General features: G+C 43.9%; 1 protein-coding gene across 4 annotated transcripts in view; it reads right to left on the bottom strand.

The window, feature by feature from the left end:
• Nucleotides 1–21493, bottom strand: part of PANK1 (pantothenate kinase 1) — a 180122-nt gene that overhangs the window by 31447 nt on the left and 127182 nt on the right. For all 4 annotated transcript variants that reach the window (XM_086921982.1, XM_086921983.1, XM_086921984.1 and 1 more), the window contains one exon: nucleotides 4841–5094. In XM_086921982.1, the coding sequence (XP_086778108.1) occupies nucleotides 4841–5094 (254 nt within the window). The remainder of the gene's footprint in view (nucleotides 1–4840; nucleotides 5095–21493) is intronic.

Below are 21493 nucleotides of genomic sequence, written 5' to 3'. Positions count from 1 at the left end.
AAGTTTTGATTTAAATCTGGGGAGTGAAACTACGTGAGTTCCGGCCACCTCTACTAGCTGCTCTTGGATGTGTAGAAGTTTATGGGCCTTCCTCCAAAGATGCCTTCACTGAGGTGAAGATTTCATAGCTGATGTACATTTGAACATTTTGGAAAGGCATGCGTTCATCCCACATAATGTAGCACTACACAAGCACACAAACTGAGCTAGCACCAGGGGCAGAACATGAATACATGTGCAGTGGATATCAAAAACGTAACAGTGACTTGGGTCACTGAAAACATGTGCCGCCAAAAAGTCATCCTCATTCAACAATTGATTTATTTCTCAAAAGGTTTGGAATGGACTACAACCAGGAAAAGCAGAAGGAGGAAACAGCAAAAAGCTAGTGTTAGCAATGAGACAGTAACACAAATATATGAGGTGATTTTTTCTAGAGATGCTACTGTGTTAAATCATAAGGGTTTATCAAAACGAGGTGCGGTTACTTATATCTTCCCGTGCTTGATAAAGTACAAATGTTGTTGCTGCTGTTGGTATTGCAACAAGAAAAATGTTTTCTTTTTTTAATTGCAATGAGAATGCAGTGTGTTGGCTTGTTAATTAGTGCCTCTTGGGATCATCCTCATTTTGGGGCAGATCTGGAGATTAGGTGAAGAGGGAAAGAATAAAGTAACATACGCTTTCACTCCAGAAAGGGATGACTACATCTACAGTATTTTCTGTCCACTCAGACACAAGCATGTAATTCTAAATATGTCTGGATACCAAGGAGATCCACCACTAGTGTGCGCCTCTGAATCTCCATCCCTTCCCCAGAACAGCCTAATTTGGAAACTTCAAACTGTTTGCATTCCATCCTTGCTGGAGCAATCTGCAGACTTCTAAGGTGGTATGTCTGGTGTTGGAAGATACTATCAGGCGAACTGCAGGCAGCAAAGGCAATGGCCCGGAGTCTAGCTTTAGAAAGCTGGCTCTCTGTATAGTGTACTAAAAAGGAAGCACCATGTGTAGAGAGTCCGGTGAACCTTCAACTGGTATCCAGAGGTAAAAAGCACATGTACTAATGCTCTTTTTGGGGTAGCATGGGCGAGAAGTTAGGCTTATCAGAGGATAGTGCTTAGCATTTGGAGTACTCACAGAAGCAATAAATGAGAAACATACAAAAGAATAAATCAAAGACCGATTTATAAAAATAGTATCGTTTTGTATCTAATTTTTAAGACCATGAACATAGTTATAAGGTAAAAATTAAATTTAGGGGCATTGGAAGGGAAGACGGGTAGAAGCCAATGGGTTACCTACCTTTAGGGTGTCTACACCCTCTAGTGATCACTTCTTGTGGGAAGGAGCACTACCCTAGCTCGGATAGGTTATTTCTCCACCATCCCACAATGGTGTAATTTCGGAGAGGGGTTCACATCACCTTCCCCACCCTAGGGGTGGTGTAGGCTAAGTGGGGACCCTCATCCTACACAAACTAATTTTCACACCTTTCCTCCCCCCAAAAGTGGAGCAGGAAATGGGACCTGACTTCCCCTACTATTTGGGGGCTCCTGGGTTGGATTTTAAAGGCGGCATCTTCTGTGAAGCTACTCGCTAAGGAAAACCATCCTGTCCTGGCACACAGGGCTGTGAACCATGTTGACTCTTAGGATTTTGCTGCACCAAAACATGCAGACTGCAATGGCAGTATGAATAGTCTTGGTGAGGGGTCTTTGGAGTGGCATAACCAGTGCTGCAGCCCCAGAGGACCTCCTTCTTTAGTACCCATGCCCTAGGTACCATGGTACCGCTTAGTAGGGACTTACAGGAGTAACTGAAGTTGTGCTAATCGTGTTACAATGTTTGGGAAGGAGATCTGGCACTGGGAACCTGGTTAGCAGGGGCCCAGTGCACTTCTAGATCAAAATCATATCAGGCAACAAGCAGGGCTAAACATGTCAAAAGCTGCACTTTCCTACACCAGCTGCATAGTTCGATGGTCAAGAGACAAAGATAGTGAAAATGAGTGTTCCCAGGCTTATTGATTTAGATTTAACATAAACATAGTTTTGTCTAGGGTGGTCCTAAAGAATATGAGGCAATGAACAGTCCCTTCAATTCAGAAATATTTATATGTAGAGTGTTTTCTGGGAATAACCAAAGGTCAGGCACCTTCAGGTGACCCTTGGCTGCTGTCCAACTATAAATGCCATGCCACTAGTGGAAGTCATTTTAGGGGAACCAAGCAAACGGTTGGGGATCCTGAAAGCAATAAAAAAAGATCACATCAAATCTCCTGGGATACATGGATATTAGCCAGCTGACAGTAGAGTTCATGATTCAAGGGACTGAAGATAAAGTTCCATCCATTACGGAAGAAGATGGTATAAAGTTAACAGGAACCCTGAACAGATAATCCACTTACAAAACGATCCATATGTACTGGGTATTAACCTTCACGACAGAAAGAAGAATCAAAATCAGTCCAATATTTCTCAGCGAGGAGTCACTTCATAATCATTACATCAGTGCAAGACCCGGAGTAGAAGGAATTTGTTCTAGACTTAGGCTGCTTCCTTCTCTAGCCAAATGTGGACAAAGAATATTCCTTGTTTTGTACAGGGACTGGCAAAGGTGTGAAACCACTGTGGGGCTATAAATCGTTCCTTAAAGAAGATATTGCACTTCGAAAGGGACAGGCAGCAGGTTTAATGGCTATCATGGGCAAACGATTTAAACATGATGGCTTTCCGAATCTTGTAGCAAAGTGATCTTTCCCTTAAAGGATATGGAGGCATGCTCTTGTGCAACAAAACAGAGGCAAGAACTGAGATGGGAGGCCTGTCGGTGAATGTCCATATCAGGTTTTATGCAATGTATAAATGGACCCGAGCATGCTGCCGAACTTTTTAATTTCACAAACCACTGTGCGACCTTCTGTTCATTTTTAGCTGCTACTTAAACATGGCTTTGAGTAGACATCCACTTAAACAAGAAAAACAAGCATCAAATACTATCACGCACTTTTAGATTACAGCTGAAAGAGCATGTAGCCGAAGGTATGGTGCAAGAGTCTATCTAGACGTGATGCAGGAAGAGAATCAGCAATCCATCCAGCATAATGATGAGACAGGGACGTGGAAGAGGGCAGATGCTGACCAGCAACAGTCAAGTTCAAAAATATTTAGGCTGCAGAAACTATTTTGAATCTTTTACCAAATCTTACTCTCAAATCTCGAGTAGGCTGTTCATAACTTTTCAGTAGTCTGTGGGTGAATTGCAATTTGGACTTAATGAACATCAGGATAAATCAAACCAACACTCATTTACTGATCTAGACAACACAACACTGCCAAAGGTCATGTTGCAGCAGTAGGGGGGGGGGAAAGGAAAGAAAAGGTTTCTCTAGAGGGGCAAGATGGTGAATAATGGAACTGCAGAGCAAGGTGCCAGAAAACTCAGAGACCCACTTGTGATATATGACTTCCGACTGTTAATTAAAGACAGCAAGTATTCTCCCACAAGACTGGTGGCATATGGTCAGTGAAACTCATCTTTGTTATCTGAGCCGGGAGAAAGGCGATTGATAGTCCTAGCACCGAGGTAGGCCTCTGCTGTGAGTTGGTCCATGTAGACATAGCTTCTGAAATCAAGATATCTGCACAATGACTGCTGTTGCAGTATTTCGGAGAGAGATGTATGGTTAAAACTTCTAGTTCATCCTATTTTTCACATCTGTGATCTTTTTACATGTATGCCCACAGTGGTGATTCTCTGGCTTTTTTTGTGGTCAACTGTGCAAGTAAAACGAATATATATCAACAATCTAGTAACCCACAGAGCCTCCTGAATTTCACAGTGCCATCAATCTTTCAAGCAAGGTGTCCCTTTATTTGTGAGAAAAGACCAGGTGATTGTAGGGGACTACCACAATGCCCCTAGAAGAACATCTGCCTCCAAAATGTCAAGAAGACTTTTTGGGGAAGTGCCAGCCTCTCTATCACAGTAAGAGTCACCAGTGGCATGGGCTTCATGGGCTCAAACTAAGCATGGTCAGCCGAAGACTTTTACAGTCCACCAGATGTCTTATTTAGATTCGCAGTAACAGTTTCAGAAAGATTTTTTGCTGAAATCATTTTCAGCAATCCTAAAAAAAAGTCTGTGGTTACAAAGTGGAATCTTCGTTGATCTTTTGGAGTGTTTGGTTCTTAACAACTTAAGCAAATATCATATTGGTTCGAGTGCAAGTTTGATGTAATCAAGAGTACAAACGGAGTTTTCCAAAGTGACCCACAGAAAAAAAAGCAAACTTGCAATTTCAAGCTTCCAAACAGAAATAAAGAGCGAAAAAGTACACAAAATAAAAGCATTTGGTACACACTGGTTAAATGATTGAGCTATAAAAAGCAAACAAAATTGTGCTAAAAAATCTAAAAATGTCTCAAAGGTGTTCATTGCTACTTCTGATGGTGAGGCACAAAAGTGGGGTGAATTAGCATAAAACAGAATTGATGAAAATGTCGTATAGGTTACTCCTGGAAAGGAATGAAGTGCAAAAATAAGATGAGTGTTTGGATAAGAATGAGCTAGTGGCTTGAGTTAGTACCATGCATTTTGAGGAAGACACGTCCCTGGAAGGGGTCTGAGAGAAAGAGAGAGAGCAAGAGAATATTTATATATACACACACACACACACGCACGTATTTATTTGTATGAATGTTTGTGTGTAGAAAATTATGTTCATCTATATTAATTTTTTAGCAAGCCTGAGGCAATGCAAAAAAAGCTAAAGGTATTATAGTCGTCTTGTCTGCAGCATTTTGGGACTCGCAATTCGAGAAGTGGGGCTAATTACCTGGTCCCTGTAACACGTTTGTAGCTGTCCTTGGAATAGACGGCCAAGATGCTGACCCCGGAGCCTATGTTAACCAGCAACATAGGGTACGGATTGTCAAGGCAGTAGGGCTTTTTCTGACAGAGTTCAGCGTCGGTTGCATTCTCAAAATAATAGCACTCGGAAGAGCCGTTGAAGCCCACAGAGTCCACGTACAACAGGCCCTGGATCAAGCAGTCGAGTTCATCCAGTTTATGCAGTTGGAGGTCAGCTATCTGGAAAAAGCAGAAGAGGTTAATTAATGAACAAACATAAGTTTGACGAGCACACCACATTGCACTGCTACAAAAGCAAACTTTGCCCTTTTGCACTCTGCCACGGAAGGGCTCAAGCCAATAAACCGCCAAAGTACAGTCTGGACACGATTTCACAAACGGCCTGGAATGTAGGCGCGAGCTGGTGCCTAACGGGCAAAGTACAACAAAGTATCCCTACATAAATGCTAGATAAAACGGTCCTTTAGAGATTATCAACCAAAACAATCATGGGATGCACGCTTGATTTCAGGATTTAGGCTGATTCACAGTGTATGTGGGTGAAATAGCACACATTTGAACTCGTACAGGCCGATGCATTCGTTTGGACTAATTCACCAGTTCCTTCAATGATAGTACACAAATGTTAATGAAAGTCTCGTATTTTTTTGTTTATCAATTTCACCATTTTCTATTAACCTTATTATTTTCCCCACCATGTCGCATTTCTAACTCCGATGACTTCAGGCCTGTTTTCGAGCTTGGGGAATGGACGGATTAATTAAAAATCAAGCGATTTATCTTTACAATGCCCTACTAAATAAACTAGGGCAGTTCTGACAACTGAAAGATGCAGTGAAATCTAAAGTTAATGCGAAACTGGAGACAAGTTAACAGACCTGTTGCTATAGTCTTTAGGTGTTGGATTCTACTATTCATTTTCATAATTATGTTATCAACTACCATGTTAAAATATGAGGCTCACATAAGACTTTAGTTGTAACAAAATAATAAGACTTGGCAGAATTAATTTACGTCATTAGTTAACTAATATCCATCTCTCCTAATGACATTACAGAATAAGCATTTGCAATGCAATAGGTCTCGCATTAGGAAAGTTTGAGCTATTGGTATTGTAAATGACACATTTTTTATTTATGTGTTGGTTTTGAAAATAACAAAGCTATTAGTTTTGCTATTTACAATGCCAATAGTTTTAACTTTCGCAAATGTGACACCTATAGCATTTGTAATGCAATATGTGTTGTATTTACGTGACTTAGATGTATTGATATTACAAATAACAATGGCTTTAAATTTTTTTAAATAATTAATACTTAAATAAAAGTTATTGTAATTTATAATGGCAATAGCTTAAACTTTTGTAAATAACTTTTTTTGTGAAGATTATGTTCAGTGTATTTTATTGTGACGAAAATCCAAGAACAGAAGTGAAATATTAACATCTTTTTGTGACATTTGTAATAAAGCTTGAAACATTGAGAGAACATATTCGAACCAGTTGTTGTTGAATGGTTGCACAGATTGATGCTGTTGTGGCGCTGAGTGATGTTGTAGTGGCGACAAGTGATGTTGTGGCGTTCAGTGATGCTGTGGTAGCGCACAGTGATGTTGTGGTGCCCCTGAGTGATGCTGTGGTGGTGCTGAGTGATGCTGTGGTGATGCGATAGAGTGAGGGCGATAGATAGAGGGAGGGCGATAGATAGAGGGAGGGCGATACACAGAGTGAGGGCGATACACAGAGTGAGGGCGATACACAGAGTGAGGGCGATACACAGAGTGAGGGCGATACACAGAGTGAGGGCGATACACAGGGTGAGGGCGATAGATAGATAGAGTGAGGGCGATAGATAGAGTGAGGGCGATAGATAGATAGAGTGAGGGCGATAGATAGATAGAGTGAGGGCGATAGATAGAGTGAGCCGATAGATAGATAGATAGATAGGGCGATAGATAGGGCGATAGATAGATAGATAGATAGATAGATAGAGTTAGGGCGATAGATAGATAGACAGACAGATAGAGTGAGGGAGATAGATACCCTCAGACCCCATGGACTGACGGTCTGACGCCTCCTGACAGCGCCCAGGCCCACCCTGACGGCATGGCTCACCCACTAATTTCTAACTGATTGGGCAGTGACAGAATGCTGTTTGGCTGAGGAAGCAGATGTGTATGCATGAGCTGTAGAAGCACATTTACCAGGAGAAATGGGGGCTCTGTGAGAGGATCATTGGGAGAAATGTAATGGGAAATGAAGCATTTTAGTGCAGTTGTCCTGATACCTTTGCTTTGAGCTTTTTAGCATTGGGCACCTATTTTAGTGTAGGCAATGGCAGCTCTCCCACAAGTGTCAGGAAAAATAAATAGACCCTGCCACCGGCTCTTTCTTCACAGCTTCTGTGTGTGTGTTCTGTCTGACTGCATAACGTCTCAGGCCCCAAGAGAGGCTTAACTGGCACCCAGTTTAGAAACATAAGGTGGAGCAGGGAGCTGAGGAAGGAGCCTGGGGAGAACAACTGGGAACAGGATGTAAGGGGCTGGGAGATGGGGTAAGGCAGCAAGGTGAGAGGAAGCAGGCAGAAATCAAAAAAAAAAAACACTGGAAAAGCAAACGGGCAACTGACAAAGCCAGTAAGTCTGGTTTTGCCTTTGTTAATGTTCGTTTTGTGTTTTTTTACAAAACGTTGTTTGTGAAGCTTGTGGGCTCTCAATCTGAAAAAACAAATAAAGGCTAGAAGCAAAAACATTTTGCACAATGAAGGGAATATCTGGAGGATTTAAGAGGGAAAAAAGAGACTAACGCTTCCGATGCTAGGAGTATAGTTCTAAAACTAAATTAATAAAAAAATGAAGAAGGAAAATCGGTCGCTGGGAGAGAGAATCTGGAACACGTTAAATAGTTTCCGATTTAAGAACGCACACAACAGTTCAGTAGGGATGGTCAGCGTGTTTCTTTTCCCTCTCAGACCTTCAGACATTACAGACAATGCTCTATCTCATTCCACACTGGAAAACAAACACCTGGGAGCGAGACGGCGGGGAATCTGGGCCAGGCAACTCTGTTTTAGCGTGGATTTAAGAGAGCGAGAGAACAGTGCGAACGTGGAGGCCAGAATGAGTGCAGTGGGAGGGTGAGGAGGGGCAGAGAGCCAGAGGAGGGGCAGAGAGCCAGAGGAGGGTGCGCGGGGCAACGCTTTGTCTGGTCACTACGAGCGGAAGATGAAATGCTGCGTGGAGGAAACAAAGGCTGAATAAAGTGGCCGAGGTCACAGCAAGAAGAACCTTCTCAATGAAGCAAATTTGCACAAGAAGCGGAAAACAAAGCAGCGAGGGGCTCTAAGCGTTACGACCATGGGAGCGGTGTAAATCTCCTTGTTTCACTGAACACTTTATGAAGTGTTGTGGGGATGAGAACATCTGCTGCCAGCTATAATTCCTCATTATATTCAATGCGCATGAGTATGGTAAGAGTGCTTTCATATTTTGAACTGTGTTTTGTCCAGAGCAAATGCCACGCAGAGCGGAACATTGGTTTGGCGCTGGGTGAAAGCCAAATGCTCGCAGGGGATTGGGAGTTGTCCAGAGCAAATGCCACGCAGAACGAGCTATCGGTTTGGGACTGGGTGCGGGGGCGCGGCATTGGCTGGCGGGGGAGCGGCTTCCTTTGAAGTCTGAGTCTGATGCCGATGGTGTGCGATGTGCACGCGGCTCACATGAAGTGCTCTCTGAGTCTGATGCCGATGGTGTGCGATGTGCACGCGGCTCACATGAAGAGTACCTGATCCGCAGTTTGGGTAGACTACTGAAAGCCTTACTATAATCTCGACAAACCAGTAATGCTAAAGCAATGCTGTAGTCGAGACCTAAACAGGTAAAAAAGACAAGTTACTTATTTTCAACAACCCTCTTTCTGGTGAATACTTTAACCACAGATTTGCCACTTTTCGATGTTTCACCTTCATAGCTGCCAAGGTTTCAGATTGCTTATGAGTGACATTTTCATAGTTTCAGTGTAATTATGAGTGACATTCAATGACTAAGAGTGACACTTTCTCGCGAGCAAAATTAAGCAATGAAGACAAGAGAAACATAATAACAACAGAAATTACACCCTTTCGAAGCAGACCTTAAAACTGCTACAAAACACCAGAAAGCCTAACTTTACCATTAATGGGCACCAATGTGGTAAAGGCTTGCTTTCGATATTTACAAACCTGCGCATTGCGTGCTCTGGATGGCAACAGAATGTGTGTTAATGGGCTGCTCTTTCCCGACCCCCTAGACAGGCACGTTCGTGCAGTCCTGTCTGCCGAAGCAGGCTGCCTGCTTCTGCAGGCTTGGCTCCCTGTGTTCCCCATCAGAGACAAGGCCTTCACTGTACAGCCAATTGCATTCTTCATAAAGGGGAGGGGATGTGGCATAACAGCCAGAGCTGCTGACTTAGGAGCGGGGGAACCAGGTTCGAGTCTCTGTGTCTGCTCAGCGTCCTGTGGTTCTGGGTAAATCACTTAATCTCCCCGTGCCTACCAATGCTGTTGAAGCAGCTCTGGCTCTGGTGGAATGAGTTTTTAAGCTCTCAGAGGCTTCTTCTTGGTCGTGGCTCAGCAGATTTTAATACACCGGTTCCTGTTTCTGCTCTGCCTTCACTTTATTGGCACCAGCAAGGCCCACATGAAACTGGCTGTCAACATAGTTTTTACTTTGAGCGCATGAAAGAATACTAAGAGCCATCAGCCCATCAAACCAGTGAAGCCTCTCCTCTCTAAAGGGATGTGGCAGTGAGGAAAATGTAGGACGTATGACGGACTGGCCCACATGGAAGTGAGAAACAACCTTTGGAAGAAAAGAAGCCCTGGTTCTCAGCAGCAATATGTCAGGAGGTAGGTGAACGGAGGTGACTGCAGATCAATGATGCAGGTGTGGGTGTGACTGCAGTAAGAAAAAAAGGCTTTCATGTTAAAGAGCTTTAGGGAGCAACTGTGCAGGGGCTCGAAGAGCAAGTTATGGTCCCATTGAGGAATGATGAAGTACTTTAATCAGGAAGATTGGTCAGGCAAACAGAAACACTGTAAAGCCCATATATTACCTTTGGCTGTGCCTAATACAAAGCCTTGCCAGGCCAAAGATAAAACAAACAACAAAATGCCAGATAATTTGGCCTATAGAGGATCAAGCGGAAAGGCTCAACACCAGGCCATAAATGTTTCACAGCATCCCAAATACATTCATTTAATCAATGGGTGCTTAGCTACAGGAACATCATCCACTACTATACCAGGTAAATCAAAACGGTTTAGTTGTTGCAGCTCAATCTACAAGCATGGAGGTTTAAATTGGAGATTCAGATGTAGTTACCTGCCGTGTTGCAGATACTGCAGGACCGCCCAAAGACCCAGCCATATTACAGGGCAAATGCTCAGGTTCAACAAAACTAGATACCACACTCTCTTTCCTTGCCCAATCCGGGGCTATCAGGAGCTGGGCCTAGCCTAGCTTGATCTTTCCCTGAACTTGAGGAAAAGTGGCAGCAGTGGAACAGCACACAAAAGGTAGGTGCTCCACTGCAGGCAGAATGCATCTGTAGGGGTCCTCCTGGGCTGGGGACGCTCTAGCGAGTACACTACACACAATTGTGGTGGCAAAAAGACCCAGTTAGTGTACGTGCCACTGGGCAACGACATCCTGAGCCATTCATGGAATTTGTGGTCCGCCAGTTGATGTATGCTGCGCTCGTGCACCCCAGTGCTGAGAAATCCTACTTAATAATTGGCTACTGGAGACATAACATGCTGGTTCAGCCCCTCCAAATGCAGAGTACGTCCAAGCATAAGATCAAAGACCTTGCATTGCTCTGCTTGTTGCATTGCTACATGGCGATCGTGGTGTCGATCAGGACCTGCACTGGCTTTCTTTTGATGGACAGAAGAAACGCTCTCAAAGCTAGCTAGAAGGTAAGAAGGTCCAGAACAATGATGTGGAGCTTTCATCCTACAATTATAACACATCAATGATCTCCACCGCTCCCAGATGACTGCCCAGCCAAAAGACGATGCATCCATTAGCACTGTGAGGTTTCAATAGCACAGGAATACACAGAATGGCTCATGCATGACAAGATGGTGTCTACTTGCTACCACCGAAGATCCTGAGCTGTACCCTTTGAGATGCAGGGATAGCCCCAGTGTGGTGCCCATTGGAAACAGTGGAACCACTGCAAGTCCCACAAGTGGCTACAAGCATAAGGGATCAGGAGAATTCATTATAAAACTAGTCTAATTAGCTTCAGAACAGGCATTAATGAAAACCAGTTCTGAGCCTGAAACATAATTATATGTTGAATCTTACAAGCTTGCTAGGGCATGGAAAGGCATTGAGTACCACATGTCCAGAATAGCCAAAATTTAGAGAATCCTCTTTGAAGCTACAGATGGGACTTTGGTTTACTGATGGAAAACCCAAGGGATAAAAGAAGGGTGATCATTGTTTAGAAGTGGTATACAACTGATTGTGGCAAGTCTACATTCAGCAGCCAATTGTTGAGATACAAAAACACATATATTCTGCAAAAATTGGGTTAGAACTACCACCATTACCTATGTAAACACCAGAAAAGCAGAGGTAAGGCCGAAAGGTAGAATGGCAAATTGGAAATGCTACGATCCCACTGTGAACTGAAAGTAAAGGCTATGGAACTGAAATACGGGCAAATGAAAGTACATCTGCTGCACGACCGAATAGACCAGCTAAACCACCTGCTCCAGGGCTGAAAGAACCTCAGTCAGAGTGAATCTGTCCCTCCATAAGAAAGCATTCAGGGGCTGATGATCCAGAATTGGCCTGAGCCCTCCATCTTTCTTGGGCACCAGGAATACCTTTTGCCCCTTCTTAAGTCTGGCACTATCCAAATTCCTCCCTTGGTCAAAATGGAGATCACTTCCTGCAGAAGGATTGCAGCATGACCCGTTAGAAACCTGACTAGGAATGAGTTTGGTACAAGGGGGGATGATTTCAACAGGCAAGACATATCTTTTTTTAACAATACACAGCACTTATGGATCTGAAGATTTGGATTTCCAGTTGTGTACAAAAAAAAGCTTACCGGCCTACTAGTCTTGTAAAGGGAAATCAAAGGGGCTTGAAAGTCCTTTTGGTAGGTGAGCAGGATGTGGGGATTACTACTCTTAGTGGTGTCTATATCAGTCACCACTATGTTCTTTAGAGCCATGAAAAGTCTGAGTCGGCTGCTGAGCTGGTTAAGAGGGCTGCTGTTGGCAACAGATAGGCTAGATCCCATGAGTAGTCCCTGAAGTTTCTGTATTGTTGGTAAAACTGGCATGTCGATGAAATCAAGCCTATGAAGCAGGCCATAACTTGGCAGTATTTAAAAAACACTTGTGTTGAGTTATGCTTTTCTCTAAAGAGACTGGATCCATCAAAAGGCATGCCCATGAGGCATGCTTGAACATCACAGGAGAACCCCAGCAGCCTGCATCCAGGCAATGCAACTGACAACAACAATGATGTTCATGGCATGGCCCTCACATTCCATTGTGTCAAGGTCGGCCCTCAAATCATATTTCACAACATCTTGTCTGTTGTAAATTGTTTGGGAAAAATTGTTCCTAAACCTTTTACGTATGGCCAGCAATATCGCACTGTCCATGTTCCAAATTTTATTTATTTATTTATTTAATGTTCTTATAGAGCGCCTGAATAGACCCCCGAAGGGGTATCTCCGCGCTTTGCTAGTGAAAGGAATACGGATTGTGCTGGTCCATGTTCAAAAGTGACTGATTAGATTTGATAGGTGTTTTAACTATTTGTGAAGAGATGGGTTTTAAGGGTTTTCCGGAAGGTTGGGTGATTGGTAATTTGTTTTAATGTCTGGGGTAGGGAGTTCCAGAGAGCAAGTCCAATATGGGCTAGGGCACGGCCTCCCTGCCTAGATTTTTTGATTCTGGGTACCTGTAATGGCTGGAGGTTACTGGAGCGGAGGGACCGCCCTGGGACATAGGGTGAGAAGACTTTTGTAAAGTACTTGGGCCCCGTACCTGACAGACACTTGTGGATGGTACATAGGATTTTAAACTTGATGCGTTGCCGCACTGGGAGCCAGTGTAGTTTAGCCAATAGAGGGCGGGAGGGAGTCCTAGATGGAGCGTTGAGGACTAGCCTTGCCGCGGTATTCTGGACTATTTGCAGTTTGTTAAGCTGTTCTTCATTAGTTGATAAAAGAAGACCATTGCAATAGTCCAATCTGCTAGTGACTAATGCCTGGACCAAGGTCTTCCTGTGTCTGTCAGGTAGGTATGGAAACACCCTTCTCAGCAGTCCAATGGCCCTAAAACATGTACCGGCAACTTGGTTTACATGATCTTTAGATGTAAGGGCTTGGTCTAATAGCACTCCCAGGTTTTTCGCTGTCTGTTTGGGATTGGGAACAGGTCCCAGTTCCAGGGGCCACCATTCGGGGGACCATAGTGTCACTGCCTCCCCGAACAACAATACTTCCGTTTTATCTGCGTTGCACTGTAGGCAGTTTTTGGCCATCCACTCTGACACTGCCCTCATTCCATCTGCAAAGGATTTTATTAGAGCAGGTGTGAAGGTTTTAAAAGGGAACAGAAGTTGGGTGTCGTCGGCATATGATACCGGGGTGAACCCAAAGGATCTCACTAAGTCAGCCAGGGGGGCCACATACACATTAAATAATGTGGGGCTTAGGCATGAGCCCTGTGGCACTTCCCTGGTGAGCTCTCTAGAGATGGATTTATGGGACTGACTTCTTGAGAGCGGCCTGAGAGAAAACTCTCCATCCAGGACAGAGCTACACCCCCTAAACCCACATCCCTCAGACGGCCGAGAAGCACTTCATGTGACACCGTATCAAAGGCAGCGGATAAGTCCAACAGCACCAAAATCATCGACCCCCCTCCATCCAGTGTCATCCTGATGTTGTTGGTCACTGCTAGGAGGGCTGATTCGGTGCTGTGGTTGGGCCTGAATCCAGATTGTGAGTGGTCCAGGCCCTCCGTTGCCTCGATGTAATTTGATAGGTGAGTGTTCAAATGGTATGTGTATGTCAGCTAAAGAGACCAAGAGCATTTAGGGGCTAAAGTACCAGGTTAGAGTATGAAAACACTCTTTTGCAGAACTAGTCAATGTGCTTCAAATTTATATATGCAAGCACAGAAGGGAATACATATGCGTTAACATTGTGTGTGGCCGTTTGAACATCCAAGCTTTTCAAGGTTTGATGCGGAGTGAGAAACTTCAGGTCTCTGTGGCGTGACCTATGTCAATTTTTTTTTACAATTTCAAAAAGCTTTATTCGATTTTTTAGAATCATAAAAGCATATACAACCAGCAATACATCAGGATTACAGGTTAAAACAGATGTCTGGCATGAATCCATATAAAACCCAATAAAAAAGAGAAGATTTTAGATCGATAATACCACAGGTTAAAAAGTTAAAACATTGGATTTATCGACATTATATATGTACAATACAAGAATAGTTAAATCAAATCAAGGACAAAGTGCAATTTGGCGCGCCCTCAAGATCCAAGCCCAGCCTAGAAATTTCACCATAGCCAGTGCAATCGGTAGTGATGTATCTGTACGCAAAATACGATCAGCTTCCGCCGCTGCCCTGGTACCCAGAAGCTTACAGATAGGTAACAACCAAGCCCGCTGTGAGGCAGCATAGCCATCACAAACTCAAAGAATATGTGCCGTTGTCTCATTATTGGAAGTGCATCCTGGGCACCCTGCTGGGGTATGTGGTGACCATTTCAAGGTGAAAGATCTTACAGGGAGGGACCGCACCCTGAACTGGAAGTATAATTTGCGATCCATAGGTTTCATGATTGCATCCAAATATAATTCCATCCTAGGGACCAGTTTATGGTCCATAAAGCGGCTAGTGAGGGAAGAAGACTCTTGTTGTCTTGCATTATTCAGTGAAAACAGTTCCCAGTACTTAGCCTTTAACAAAGATTTAGATGGAAAAATGGAGTTTGCTGGATCGGTCCACAATACAGTCAGTCCTAGCTCCCCTAAAAGAAGTCGGACTGCCCTGAGCCATTTAATTTGATGTAATGTGTCTGACTTAATGATATCTAGGAAACCCTGGGCATAGCCAACAAGTTTGGGACTAGTCCACAATCTCCTCCAATAGAGGAGTGGACGCAATTTGGCTATAGCTGCAATGGGTTTCTTACCTAGATCTAACAACAATGGACAGATAGGAGAGCTCTGGGGAAGTCCGGTTATATTTCTTATAAGCCTGTTCTCTACTGATGGAAGAGCTACAAGGTTTTCACAAGCCCACACCTCTGAACCATACAATGCTGAACTAACAGCCTTCAGATTATATATTTCAAGGACGGGACTGATAGGCTTGGAAAGGGTGCGATTGTACTCCTGACAGAGCGCCCCAGATATCTGTCAGAGTTTGAGAGAGGCTATGTCGATTTGCCGGCCCTACTTCTTACTACCTTGGAAGTTAACTCCCAGATAGGTGAACTGATTGACTATTTCAAGAGGGCCCTCTTTCATAGCAAATCCTCTTGTGTTTGCCTTGCGTGCATTAAACGTCATTAACTTTGTTTTTGGCACGTTGACCTCCAATCCCCTCTCACAACAGAAATCCTCGAAAATTTGAAGTGCTTTCTTTAGTCTGCTCGGGGTCCTGGAAAGGATCAACGGGTCATCGGCAAACATCAGGATGGGTACCTTTTCACCAGCAAGTATGGGGGCATCAGTCGAAATTCTGCTCATACAATCAGCAATTCCATTAATATAAAGTGTGAACAGCGTGGGGGCCATCACACAGCCCTGCCCAACACCACGTTCTACTGGAAATGGTTCAGTGACTTCCCCCTGTCCACCCCATCTAATTTGAGCCTTATTATCTTCGTGAAGTCTACTGATCATGGTTAAAAGATCCAGAGGTAAGCCTAGTTCTTTGAGGACGAGCCATCATTTCCAACGAGGACTAGATCAAAGGCCGCTCTAAGATCTACGAAGGCGGCATAGAGGCTGCCTTTACCCAATGTAACCAGCTTCCAGGAAATTAAAATGAATCAAAAAACTTGGTCAATGGTGCTTGTGGCTGCTCTGAATCCGGCTTGTAAAGGTGACAAGATTCCGAACTCCTCGATCCACTCCTGGAGTCTATTGAGCACCATCCTTCCAAATAGTTTCTGGGAGCAGTAAATCAGGCAAATTTGCCTATAGTTCCCCGGGTGCCCTTTGTCCCCTTTTTTGAAGACAGGGATCATTTCTGCTTTTTTCCAAGAAGTGGGGATCGATGCCCCTTGTGCAATTGCATTGGAAAGCAGAAAGATATAACGGCACCAACTAGGTTTATCATGTAACAAGGTGTCGCCCGGTATGCCATCAGGCACCGGCGCTTTCCCAGGAAGGATAGAACTCAGAGCTGTCTCGACTTCCCTCAGGGTAAAGGTTTCCCTCTGGTACATCACATTCACAACTTCGACTTCCTTCTCTGGGGGGATAGAGGAGTTTTGGGGTTTAAAATGATTAACCCAGGGTGTAACAGACACATGATTCTGGGGGCGCTCAGCCTGACCCCTAGTGGGCCAATTGTAGGTGTTCCAAAACAGCTTAGGGTCCTTAGAAACACACGCCACCCGCAGATCTTGCCATCTTTGGTCTTCCCAGGTTTTCTTAGCCTTAAGTTGTGTTTCCTTATAGAGTGCTCTTGTTTCAAACACTTTAAGTGGAATACCTCCCTTAATCGCTTTTCCTAAGGCCTTGTGTGCAATCCGGCATTCAACATTATACCATTTCCCCATAACTTGTGCAGGCACTATAGGTATCTTCCCTTTCTTTTCAAAGAAAGTGCGTAGGAAAGTAAAGAAAGCAGTATGCGTATTCCCTGAGCTATCATGGACTCCAATCTGTGAAGCACTGCCCTCAAGCTCTCTAATTGCATGTTGCAAACTTAATGCTATGTTGTCAAGTAAAGTTGGTGATTCTTTAACAAGGACCCACTTAAGTCTCCTTAGGTCGTTTGCTTGGACCACCTCCCCAATATAGCTATTATCCCTTCGATGGTGAGCTCTCCTAGTACAAGGTAAAAACATAGAGCAACAGAGCGGGGTGTGGTCACTTTCGAGCCGATCAATGATAGTCATATCCTCCACCAATGGCCACAGTGTCAGACTTACCAATATATAATCAATTCTGCTAGCAGAATACCCATTATTAAAGGTTGTTGAACCTAGCCTATCTGATTTAATGCGGCCATTCAGGGCCCTTAGGCCCCGTTCAATACAGATACTATTCATCTGAATAATCACATCAGTCCACTTCCTAATGGGCAGTAACTCAAGCGATGGAACTAGCCAGTTCCTATCTTCTACTTCAGCCCAGATGACATCCTCCACGGTAAGCGGTTCAAATGTGATGTTAAAGTCACCCATAACGATTACCTTGGTGATGTCTGGTAAAGTATCAAGGAGCTGCTCCAGAGCCCCTAAAACTCTTGAATTCTTCCCCCTTGTACCTCTGGTGTAGATGTTAATTAGCAGAATGTCTGAGTTGTTATTAATTGTTAGTTTAATCGCCTGGATGTCATTATTCTTAGTAGGGATGTCGTGGATAATCGCATTGCGCTCTAGTCGAACCCACATTGTCAGACCTCCTGAGGGCTTCCCTTTCCCCTGCCTCACAGCTGGAATGGAAAAATTCGAATAGCCTTCACAAAATGTGGGTGTGACTGCCCAGGTCTCTTGGAAGGCGCAGATATCATAATTCTTAATAAAATAATTCCATTCGGAAAGGGGTAACTTCGAGCTGAGCCCGGCAATATTCCAGCTCAAGAAGCTAAAAGTTCTTGGAACCTCTGCAGAGCTTTCTCTGTGGCTAGGAGCTAAGGTCTGGGGGCACAGAATATTAGACTGAGAGGAGCTTCATGGACCAGAACCCCCTCTGTCACCTAATTGTGATGCAGTGTTGCAAATGTTGCTTGCCAGCAACATATCATCTCCCCCCAAAGCTGTATAAACCGTAGGGTTATAAAAAAATCCACTGGGGAACTCCCTTGGTTTAGTCAATCATTAGACTCAAGGTTTGACGAGCCTTGCAGTCTTAGAGGACCCTGCTGGGATTCCGCCCCATAGCCAAAAGGGAAGCGCCTAAATTGTATACTAGACTTTTTAGGGCCACTTGTGCAAAATTCCAGCGTAAAAAGGTTATCAACAAGATCAACACTATTTAAGGTCAATTTAATGCTATCTAAAGGTTGATCATACAGCACGATTCGTCGTGCATCCAAGATGTCCTCCCTAATAAATGAACGGCACTCCCTCACATGTCTAATCCAATGGATAGATTTATTTATCGGTGAGTCAGCAGTCTTGATAGCAGCATAGCGTGATAATTTTGGTACATTAACCATGAAGATTTTGGGTGGCTCACGTGCTTTTAGTCTATTCCCTCTAGATTGCCCCGGGATGTGATCAGAAAGGCTTTGTCCATAGGATGCATGGGCATTATCTCTATGGAAGATGCCGGTGCTACTGTCGCGATCATAGGATAATTCAGGGAGGGGGAAAGAATCCTTTGGTATGGTAGACCTCAGTGGTTGAATAGATGAACCCATGGTACTTTGTTTGATTGTATTGTTTGGGCCCTTACTCCTGGGAGATCCAGTGGTTACATCAGAAACCGGACCTGGACATGGACTTGGCCAGGGTTCCGCTCTAACCACAGGGGTCGGTGCCATCGGGACATCCGGCTTTTTCTGGATCTGAGTAGATGGCCGCTTTTGTTGGTCTGCACTAGAGGTAAGAAACCTCACCATATTAAGCAGCTCAACCAAAGAGCCCTTCAGATCCTGAACTTCCCCCTTCAATGATAGCACCTCCTGCGTTAGTTTGCCTAAAGTTTGCTCTCGCTCACCGGTCATAGAATTTAATTTACAGTCAGGGCTAAGAGTTTGCGTTTGGACATAGGTTCTCCTAATTTCATTAGCCATTCCCCCGCTTGCTGGATATGCTTCCCCCAGTGCTGCAAATCTATTAGTACAGATAACGATGGGATTGATATGAGCAACATAATCAGTACTAACACTATCCCCCCATTACCAGAAGCCGTGATATTATCCTGGAGCGCAACTTCTGGCCTGTTTACGCCCACTGTATTAGATATCTTATTCTTTATGGGCTTACAGAACATATCTGGGATAGCTGGCTGCGCACACTCTGCCTGTTGCTTTCTACGGGGAGGGGAAGTGGTGTGCGGGGGGATATGAGGGGCTGATTCAAGGATTTCATTACACTCGCTAATCAGTTTATCAATCCGATCAATAACAGTTGTTCGTAATAGCCTTGCATGATTTTTTTGCTTTTTTCCTATTATTCGCTTTTGGAACTCCCTCAATTCCCTCTCCACTCACATCCAAAGCTTTCCTCTTACCCATAGACCTTGAAAAGTAACAAATCTATAACTATAAATGGTCCAATGTAGATAAAAGGAAAGATAATAATAGTAAAAAAGTTTCCTAAACAAGAAATTAAAAGTGGAGCAGTGCTCAGTAAATCATAACAGCATAGGAGTGCATGAAAATGCAATAAGTCAAAGGTCCACCGAAGGCAAGGTTGTTTGTAGTAACAGCACCTCAAGGAACACCAGGGTCGATCCAGACACGTAATCCAAGGCAAGAGGGGTTGCCCTGCCCTGGCTCCTGCGGGAGGTGCTGCAATGTCCGGTCGCTTGCTGGTGATGCTGGTAGTACGCACCTCTCATGGCTTGGCAGTTCGGGCTGGACTGTTCCCATGAGGCACAGGGTCAAGGCTGATCTGCATATGGCCATGTCTGAACTGGGGTGGTGTGGAGTGCAAAAAAACGATGGATTTAGGCCCAGATCTCTGTACTGGGGTGAATGCATGACATTGTTCTGCATTCTGTCCATCAACTGTTGTTTTTGCATTTGTTCACATATGTATTCATTCCCTGGATGCCCACTTTGGACATGTAATATAGTGTCATCACAATGCTACTACCATATACATTTCCTCTAACTGGGCACTATGTGAGTATGGGAGTGCCCAGCCAATACAACCACACAATGGATCAGAATTAGATCAAATGAAATTCCCATTGTGACGAATATGAGGTCTGTGTGCGCCGAAAATGTAAAGGGTGTATGACAAGGAATGATTGATAAATAAAATCTAGGTTCGTTCTGTTTCAGGTGGCAGCAACATTTGGATTCTTTTTAACTAAAGGGTAAAAACCCATGATCTGGTTCCAGCTACAGTCATAATAATTTCCTTATCTGCAAGCGTGAAACACTGAGACACCCTCATGCTGCTTTTGAACCAGTCAATATATTATGTCCTAGCATTAAGATAATTATACCTTGGGGAAGCTTCCAAGCCGAGTTTCCCCATGGTTATTGGGCATAACAGAACTACCAAAACATTTGGACTTTTCTCAGCTATATACAGGTCATCAGTGGAACTTTAGGTATGGTTTGCCTCAACATACACACAATGCACAACCATGGGATTAAATCTTGAACTGTTCAAGCAGATATGTATTGACATTCATAGACATTTGTTTTTAGCAAAATGGGCATCACTCATAAGAAAATAACTGAAAATAGAATGTGTCACAAGGATTCTGAAATGTATTTTGTTGAATCTAGAATTGAGAATTTGTTTGATTCAACACATTTTAGAGATGTTCCCATTAAAATTGATGACCTCTGTGTGGCCATGCTGTGTATGAGACTGCGGAGAGTTAATATTGTGCATTTTTTTGTCTGAGTGAGCTACATGACTTAGCAGTTTCCCTTGTTATTCAAGATGTCAATTGCCTTGCAGGTTGTGTTAGGAGCGTCCCAATGTGTGAAGGTGTCAGTGGAAGCTAACTGTTTCGGTTACAGTTGAATGTTGGCATGTGAATGGTTTGTGCTGTTCTGTTAGGGGGAGGGGAAAGATTTGGTTTACAAACTAAATGGCAGACAGGTCTGTCTAACCTGTTGAGGTGGATTACGGTTGTATGAGGAGTGTGTTGCATTGTGAGAGCCATTCACTTTTTAAGCACATGGCTTATGTCCAGGTGTGAAGAGGTATATGGAGACAGGAAGATCTTCTTTATTTTAGGTTCATCATACAGCAGCGCCCTACCCACAGGGCACCCAGCAGCAATTGACACTGAGGACTTGGTAGCTAGGCACCAAGAATAGTCTACATTATAGAGCTGCATACATAGGTGTTCCACATTCAATAGTTAGGAGACAGCAGAAGCATACAAGGCAATAAAATAGGTAAATACCACCCACCTCCCCCACCTCCCCCCAACACGACGGTGAACGAGGAATGAAATGTACAGTTAAAGGCATAATCATGGAGTCTCTGGGGAGCTTTACAAATGAGAGTACTCCTACACAAAGGAGAAACAAACTTGGAAGACATAGGTTGAATATGATGATTAGAGGAAGCAGAGGAACGTACAAGAGCAATTCTAGTCAAGTTCCAAATGCGCCCATCATCAAGTTTTACAGCATTAGGAATCAGTTTGATTACCTTACGAGGAATAGAGAACTTTGTACCTCCAGACTTCTGCAGAAATCAT

The sequence above is a fragment of the Lissotriton vulgaris genome, chromosome 5, assembly GCF_964263255.1.
Source record: "Lissotriton vulgaris chromosome 5, aLisVul1.2, whole genome shotgun sequence".
NCBI lineage: Eukaryota > Metazoa > Chordata > Amphibia > Caudata > Salamandridae > Lissotriton > Lissotriton vulgaris.
Note: the sequence above shows the minus strand (reverse complement) of the source record. Positions and strands in the feature narration are given on the sequence as shown.